This window comes from Haliotis rubra, unplaced genomic scaffold (genome assembly GCF_003918875.1).
Source record: "Haliotis rubra isolate DU_JTF1 unplaced genomic scaffold, ASM391887v1 Scf419, whole genome shotgun sequence".
Lineage (NCBI taxonomy): Eukaryota > Metazoa > Mollusca > Gastropoda > Lepetellida > Haliotidae > Haliotis > Haliotis rubra.
In genome coordinates, this window is record NW_025767101.1 from 830,290 (window position 1) to 839,741 (window position 9,452).

The 9,452-nt window shown below is 42.1% G+C and overlaps 1 protein-coding gene across 1 annotated transcript; it reads left to right on the forward strand.

The window, feature by feature from the left end:
* Window positions 1–228: 228 nt before the first annotated feature.
* LOC124288492 (calcium-activated chloride channel regulator 2-like) lies at window positions 229–2,431 on the forward strand. The gene is made up of 2 exons (XM_046725010.1): window positions 229–501; window positions 1,409–2,431. The coding sequence occupies exons 1-2, from the start codon at window positions 330–332 to the stop codon at window positions 1,765–1,767; spliced, it is 531 nt and encodes a 176-aa protein (XP_046580966.1). The 5' UTR covers window positions 229–329; the 3' UTR covers window positions 1,768–2,431.
* Window positions 2,432–9,452: the final 7,021 nt, after the last annotated feature.

A 9,452-nucleotide genomic window follows, 5' to 3' on the forward strand; every position in this document is an offset into this window, starting at 1 on the left:
CAGCAATATTCCAGCTATATGGCGGCGGTCTGTAAATAATCGAGTCTGGACCAGACAATCCAGTGATCAACAGCATGAGCATATCGATCTACGCAACATGATACGATAACATGTGTCAACCAAGCGTTTAATTGTGGAAGATCACACATCAATTTGTAGTACCCTTTTTAACTTATATCATTTTTAATGAATTACATATTCAGACATTTTTCGAAACATATTATGTAAGGAACACAAAATGGCTGGACAGAACTGACAATTGAGTTGAATTGTTTTCTACAGATTTCGAGAATTTTGAAGATAAGATTATAACATCTCCTGTGGAACCCATGGCACGAAAACCATCTCAAGGGCCAGGAGCATTCGACGTGCGGGGACTGAATCTGAAAGTCGATCAGTTCCCGCCATCTCCAATTACTGACCTCGTTCCCACAGAGGTCAAGGGCAACCGTGTCACGCTTCAGTGGACTGCGCCCGGAGATGACTGGACAGAAGGAACAGGTATAGCTTTCATATCTAGTCTGTCTCACAATCCCTGAACCATATTATTTTCCCCAATGCTTAGCCCTCCCTGCAATGCTAAAGCCCTAAATGAAGCAAGTCTAGATTTCCCAAAATCTCTGGTCTCACTGGGGCACCTTTTCAATTTAAATGGGTTTATTTGCTTCTATAACAATTATATGTATTCAGGGACTAAACGTTAGTCTACTTTCATATCATACTCTCCTTTTGATCGGAGTTACCCTCTTACTGTTTAATATTAACTAGCTACTTGTATGTGTATGATATAAAGATTAAGACCGGTTTTTTTATGTTGGGATGTTGAAAATTCATTTTCCCAACATCGCCTGTTTTTTTATGTTGTGATGCTGAAAATTCATTTTCCCATTATCGCCCGGTTTTTTTATGTTGTGATGCTGAAACTTCATTTTCCATTATCTTCCGTTTTTTAATGTTGGGATTCTGAAAATACATTGTTCCATTTTTCACTCTACATTTTACCCAGAGTACAAGGTGCCAGTAATTTTTTCAACCGTCTTTACAGGCAGTGTCTTTGGATAAACCTGCATTCCTAGCAAGTCGTTTTGCAGACGCTACATGACTCTTAAGTTGAACCAAACTTTATGATTGATCTGATAATCACAAGCATCCCTACCCACAACATAAGATGCTCCGATCTCTCACATAGAAAATGCACAATTTGCAACCATTTATAGACACTATCACGTGGCCTCTTGGCACGTTTAATCAGGTAAATTGTCAGATCAATGCCTGTTGTAATGTTATTCAGTTTGTCTGTTAGCGAACTCATCGTCAGTTTTCAGCGTTCGAATCTCTCGCATTGGGACATTGTCCGGATGTTTTTTCATTTGTCTGTCTTCACTAAAACATGTTTGTATTGTTGCAGCAAGTGAGTACGAGTTCCGAATGTGGCACGACCAAGACGCTCTGAGGAACGATCCAAGCATTGGCATTTCGCTGGCCATCGAGAACACGGAGGGAGGAAAATACTCCCCATCACCCTCCCGAACAATAGAATCAGTGACCATCAAACTTTCGGACAGTTGGCCATTTCCTTTCTATTTCATTGCTGTTATAACACGTGACAATGATAACCACACTTCGGAACTCTCTAATGTCGTCCGACTGCCTCGTTCTGAGACACAATATGACATCATGTCTGACCCCGCCGCCATATTTGCCTATACATATGCAATTGTGTACTTTTTTACTCGACTTATCGAAACATATGCTATTATTGGTTGATTTAATAAATAAAACGAATATTTAAAAAAATTGAAAACTGCACTTCAGATGCTACTTTAGAACATTTTAAAGCCCAAACCTAGTGTCGTTGCCGATGGATTTTATGGTGCTAAATAATCTATCGGTCTAACGTGTCAGTTTCAAGGAGATTTTACTTAATCATAAAACGTCAACGTCAACGTCAGAGAATACCCAGTCTCGATTATCCGCCGAAAGAGATTCCTTTGGGCGTTGGGGCGGTGGGGTAGCCTAGTGGTTAAAGCGTTTGCTCGTCACGCCGAAGACCCGGGTTCGATTCCCGACATCGGTACAATGTGTGTAGCCCATTTCTGGTGTCGGCCTATCCATATTGCTTGAATATTGCTAACAGCGGCGTAAAACTAAACTCAGTCAGTCATTTGGGCGTTTAAGGCAATGTTTTGGTGAAAATAATATCAATGGTTCACTAAAAAATGGTATCATGAATCACCATCAATGTACATATCATCTCTGTTGCATGTTACAATCACCCTATGTTTTCGGGCTCTGATTAGAAACATGTTTTACTCTGAATGGAGGAGTAGACCAAATTTCTCCGATCTCCCTTCCCCCCTCAATCAACCCAAAATATTATGTATCATGTTGATAACCTGGTACCTGTTTACTAAATCCACAATGAAACGCATATACTGACAGTGCAATGTTCTGTGTGTCCGAAGTATCCCGGATGTCCTTTTGCATTTCGTTTCCCGAGTGGAGTATGCTCTCAGCAAAGGTATAGAGTGTGTATCGTTTCTGAAATCAGCTTCGTCAAAAATGCCCAGTTTGCAATAATAATAATAATAATAATGTGTCCATTTATATAGCGCCAAACTCCACACTAGGTATGCTCATAGCGCTAACAATCAAGGTACAGCACATTATTACCCCGGATAACCCAAGCTGCCTGTTAGGCGCTAGAAGGTTAAGTCATATGACTTTTTTCCACCGGGTACCCATGGAAAACAATATCATACTTGACAATCATACTTCAATATTGAGATCTTCCCGTCATACAAATGTATATACAGATCATTAATTTCATGAAATGCCAGAATATAATTTATCTATGTATAAAAAGTTTTTGGAAAAATGAAGACTATTTCTATAGCAAAGATTGTCTTTGTTGTATATGTATGATATAGCATGATGTAAGAACCGTTATTCTTTACTCTTTGCTCAAACTGTGTTTTTTGAATGCCTGGACGGAGATGTAGCTAGTGGTTACAGCGTTCGTTTGACACGGCGAAGACCTAGGTTTGATTCCCCACATGGGTACAATGTGTGAAGCCCATTTCTGGTGTCCTCCGTCGTGATATTCCTGGAATATTTCTAAAAGCGGCGAAAAAACATACTCACTCACTCTTTGAATATCATGATGGTTATCTTGACATGATTGTTCGGATATCTGCGGATCTTCCGTTGAAGATGTGTGCTTGTTATGAACCATACGTTTGGTTCCAGGGTAATGGCAAAAGGGTTCCTACTAACTTGGGGGTTATATACTCTTAAAAACAAGTTGGGGAACCTCAATTTGGATAGGAAGTATAATCGTTAACAAACATTTCAAAGACAGACATCTTATGAACGCATCACCTTTCTCTTTATCACCACCTCTAAACACAACGCATGGAATGCACGTGCACAACGCAGTAGCCCCATACACGTGCATGGAGTGTCATTCTTGACGGTTTTCAAGAAGGTCGATAAGTCACTGTAGACCACTAATTTTGACAATCATCTTGCATCACACAGTTATTAGTGTTTGTATCTAATCGGTTTTTTTTTGTTTCAAAATGGAATCGTACACATGCAAATTTCACGTCACACACCAATTATCTTTCAAGAGCGATTACTGTACAAACAACTATTGTCATAAGGACAGACAGACAGACAGATGGTTTAGTATAGTCTCACCTCATGAATACATAAAAGTATATTAAGTTATTAAAACGAGCCACTCCTTTTGGAGTTATGAGAGACTAAACATTAAAAAGTACAAATTAAAAAAGAAGGATAATATACACAGGTAAAAGGTAAAAACACTACAAGGTATATCAAATATCCTTACGGAAATTTAAAATGGCTTTGCAGGTTTTGGCACTTACATGTACAACATTTGGGCTGGCCTGGATAAAACATAGCTTAACATCATCTAGGACACTAAAATCAGGCCACTCGTCATTACATTTAGTTAAAAGATCTTTATGGACATCATTATAAACTGACCGCCTCCGTGGTGTTGTGGTTAGAGCGTCCGCCCGGAGTGCGGAAGGTCGCGGGTTCGATCCCCGGCCGCGTCATACCAAAAGACGTTAAAATATGGTACTTGTTGGTCCCTGCCTGGCACTCGGCATTAATGGGTACAACAAGGACTGGTCAGCTCGGAGTCAGTATAATGTGTCTGAGTGGGGTATTCATGCTTCACTGCGGCATGGTATCTCAGTGGGCTAGCACTATAAAACCAGCTTCAGTCTGGGCTAGTACAAGCAGCCGCACATACACATACACACGCATGCAGGTCGTCATATGAGCGAAATATTCTCAAGCACGACGTTAAACCCAATTCCACCTCCACTGCCACCACATCATTATAAACTGGACATTGAAGTCAAACATAAGTCTCATCTTCCACACAGTCGGAGGGGCGGTGGGGTAGCCTAATGGTTAAAGCGTTGGCTCGTCACGCCGAAGACCCGGGTTCGAATCCCCACATGGGCACAAAGTGTGAAGCCCATTTCTGGTGTCCCCCGCCGTGATGTTGCAGGAATATTGCTAAAAGCGGCGTAAAACCAAACTCAGTCAGTCAGTCAGCCACACAGTCGGTACAGTTAAAACACACTCTCTCATTGACGGGAAGGTTCGTATAGCGCCCAGTTTCAAGCCTTATCGGTGCAACCCAACATACCGCTAGAGATCCTCTGTTTGGTATCGACATCGGGAGTTTATGGTAGTATTCCACTCTGTAGTCGTCCTTGAACTTGTTATATAGACGCAGTTTGTTACCCCCTTGCCTCTGATACTGTTATCCTAATTTAAAACACTTTCCCACTTTTCTCTGAACTTCATAAAAACTCCTTCTTTCACCTCCTTGACAATACGTCTGTAGTGATAGTTATTTTTGTTGGAATAAAAACCTTCATTTCCAAGGGCTTTATATTTTAAAAGCATGATTATTTGCCCATATAAAATCTTTTCTTGATAGTCTGTGGTCTTGAAGGGAACTTAATCGCTTGTAAAACTTAGACACGGTCTCCCATTGGCGAACTGTAGGTGGAGTCCATCCCACTTGTGTAGCGACCAGAACTGGGATAAATACAAACTGTGGCCTGTTTATCCCTGTTCTGGGCGTATCGCCGCTACACACCTACGTGCTCCGTGTTTTGCGCCCATGTCTGCAGTGCGAGCTACACATGCACCAGAAGGTGATTGACAGGTCCTTGATCTGTAGATAGTATCTGACGTTCTATCCTGTTTCAGCGCAGCGTGATTTTGAGACGGGAGATTGATACGATAGTAGGGTACATTTGCGACTGGCGTTTTGAATAGTACTTCAACAGGATTATGTCAATTTGGCACGCAAAGTCACCTTCCGTTTAAAAGTATCTTTCAATGTATTAGTCATGAGAGATTTTAAAGTCACCTTCCGTTTAAAAGTATCCTTCAATGTATTAGTCATGAGAGATTTTATGAGTTTCACACTTACCTGAACAAAGTAAACAATTACTTTTTTAGAAAACAAATTTGGCAGCTTCCAAACAAGGTATCCTGTCCGAAACCTTCCGGAACCTAAACAGGTCGGTTTGGGTGGTTTTCCTGAAAATGGAGATGTATATTTTCATGGTGAGAGTGTCAAGAAGGAAGATCTCGAGTGTACAGCTAGTGCTAACAGACTATGGGTCACCGCCGGGGAGATTCTGGGATTCTGTATACATGTATGATCAACAAGCAAACACGTCATGGGTACTCCATTCAGACAGGGTACACTGACTCCGAGCCGACCCTTCTTGTTTCATCTCCTCATTGTCGAGCGCCAGGCAAACATCACAACTTGCTGCCATGGATTAAAGTAGATGGATGTACAGTTTCAGCGAAAGGCAGGTTGACAACATCACAACTAGCTGCGGTGGATTAAAGTAGATGGGTGTACAGTCATTGCCGAAGTATAAACTGTGCACTGAATAATATTCTAAACTAACACGTTTTGAAATATCAATCCTTGTCTGATAGACAGCTGGCTCACCAAGACAGAATTGAAATATCAACCTTCGTCTGATAGACACGTGGCTCTCAAGAATGAATTGAAATATCAATATTCATTGTCTGATAGACACGAGACTCACCAAGACAATTGAAATATCAATCTTCGTCTGATAGACACGTGGCTCACCAAGACAATTGAAATATCAGTCTTCGTCTGATAGACACGTGACTCACCAAGACAGAATTGAAATATCAATCGTCGTCTGATAGACACGTGACTCACCAAGACAGCATTGAAATATCAATATTCGTCTGATAGACACGTGACTCACCAAGACAATTGAAATATCAATCTTCGTCTGATAGACACGTGGCTCACCAAGACAGAATTGAAATATCAATCTTCGTCTGATAGACACGTGACTCACCAAGACAATTGAAATATCAATCTTCGTCTGATAGACACGTGTCTCACCAAGACAGAACAGATTTAGCAGTCCTTCTCTCCAGACACCATATCGTTACCACAGATTCTGTACTGATTGTGTCGCCATATTGACATGCAGAACTACCAACCATAGTTGAAGAAAAATTCTATTTGATTTGTATGGAGAGCAATATTTTTTTCACCAGCAATTTCACACAAATTAGTTACTCAGTAAGAACCATCAAACTGTCTATTCTATTCACAATGTACACAGAGGTTCGGCGTCGGGTTATCATGTGGACGTGTGAGCTGGTGTCCTGCCAACATATTTGAATGTATGAATGAATGGATGCGTGATCATGTTGTATGGGTGTTTGTATATATAGTTGGTATTGGATTGTGACATCTTTTGCAAAGTAAACAAGGCTAAATTATACTTTGCTATCACTGATAGTCATTATATTATTATAGTTACCATGACGTCTGTACCTCGTTTTGGGTGATCTTTGTACAGCATGTATTGCTGTATCTGTTTTTTGTACCACATATTGCACAAATGATGAGACATGAATAGAAACGTTTGTATTATTGTACTGTAGCGTATCTTTTAACGTCTTTCGCTTTGATGCCACCAGGGATCGAACCATCAACAGTCAGCTCTCTGGACAATTGTTCGATGCGCTATACCACGGAGGCAGTCGTTGTAGAGGTGAGTGAGTGGGTGTGTTTTTACGCTATCTTTCCAATAATCATGCAATATCCAAGCGGGGGACTCCAGAAAGGGACTTCACACACTGCACCCATTACGGGAAGCTAACCCGGATCCTCGTTAACTGTTGCAACACTTAATTTTAAGAATACTAATCTCCTGCTAATGGGGTGGGTTTGGAGACCATCTCCTTGTCTCACGCCTTCAACAACACTGATAGAGTGACCAAAGACAAAACTAAAAAGAATTTAGTACAGTGTTCACTCACTACAAGTTGTTATAATACATAAACACGTCGCAATTTACTCCTAGGATTGAAATGAAAATAAGAAATCCGCTGCGTAGTCACTGTGAAATTCCCTCTAGTCTAAATATAAGTCTATGTCACGTTGACATAAGGCGACCCGAACAAAATGCGCATGCTCAGTGGTGATGATTATCAAACGCATAGTTTCGTATTCGGAGTATAGGATAGCTAATTTTAGAGGCAGGAAGTTTACCACTGGATGTTTCATACAGTGATGCCATGGTCTCGGTAATCTAGCACTTACTGGGAGAGTTTATGTCAGTCCAGTTTAATCACAAGCGACAAGTACCTGGTATGTATGTAAATGCTGTTCCATTTCACGTGTGTTGTTGCGAGCAAGCCTGTGCTGGCTCTATAGCTTTATCGAGGCCGGAGGCGTTCAGCTCGCATTGTATTGAGTGTTTATGACAGTGAATGGAAACGGGACCGTTCGCTGTCACCAGTCATTCGCTGCTGGGTATTGCTGAGTCACGGGAATATGTCGTTGTGAATTACTGTATGTAGTTACTCTAAAACGTATATACATCAGAGATACATGCTAACAGAGGTTGTCATTAACTAATTTTGAGTTATCATATCAAGTTTACCGCAATTTAGCCTTTTCGGATAGCAGATTATTTTGTGAGGCTGGTGTTGTATGTTTACTGAAGATGTGTCCGACTGTTTGGTGATACACACCACCGACACTTCACAGACCACAGTAACTGCTCACCCAGGCTACACTTTACAGAACACAGTAACTGCTCACCTAGACTACACTTTACAGAACACAGTAACTGCTCACCCAGACTACACTTCACAGACCACAGTAACTGCTCACCAAGGCTACACGTTACAGACCACAGTAACTGCTCACCCAGGCTACACTTTACAGAACACAGTGACCGCTCACCCAGACTACACTTCACAGACCACAGTGACGGCTCACCCAGACTACACTTTACAGACCACAGTAACTGCTCACCCAGACTACACTTTACAGACCACAGTAACTGCTCACCCAGACTACACTTTACAGACCACAGTGACTGCTCACCCTGGCTACACTTTACAGAACACAGTGACCGCTCACCCAGACTACACTTCACAGACCACAGTGACTGCTCACCCAGACTACACTTTACAGACCACAGTAACTGCTCACCCAGGCTACACTTTACAGACCACAGTAACTGCTCACTTAGACTACACTTTACAGAACACAGTAACTGCTCACCCAGGCTACACTTTACAGACCACAGTAACTGCTCACTTAGACTACACTTTACAGACCACAGTAACTGCTCACCCAGGCTACACTTTACAGACCACAGTAACTGCTCACCTAGACTACACTTTACAGAACACAGTAACTGCTCACCTAGACTACACTTTACAGACCACAGTAACTGCTCACCCAGGCTACACTTTACAGACCACAGTAACTGCTCACCCAGGCTACACTTTACAGAACACAGTGACCGCTCACTCAGACTACACTTCACAGACCACAGTGACTGCTCACCCAGACTACACTTTACAGACCACAGTAACTGCTCACCCAGGCTACACTTTACAGACCACAGTAACTGCTCACCCAGGCTACACTTTACAGACCACAGTAACCGCTCACCTGGACTACACTTTTCAGACCACAGTAGCTGCGCTCACCCAGACTACACTTCACAGACCACAGTGACTGCTCACCCAGACTACACTTTACAGACCACAGTAACTGCTCACCTAGACTACACTTTACAGACCACAGTAACTGCTCACCCAGACTACACTTTACAGACCACAGTGACTGCTCACCCAGGCTACACTTTACAGAACACAGTGACCGCTCACCCAGACTACACTTTACAGACCACAGTAACTGCTCACTCAGGCTACACTTTACAGACCACAGTAACTGCTCACCCAGGCTACACTTTACAGAACACAGTAACCGCTCACCTGGACTACACTTTTCAGACCACAGTAACCGCTCACCCAGACTACACTTCACAGACCACAGTGACTGCTCACCCAGACTACAC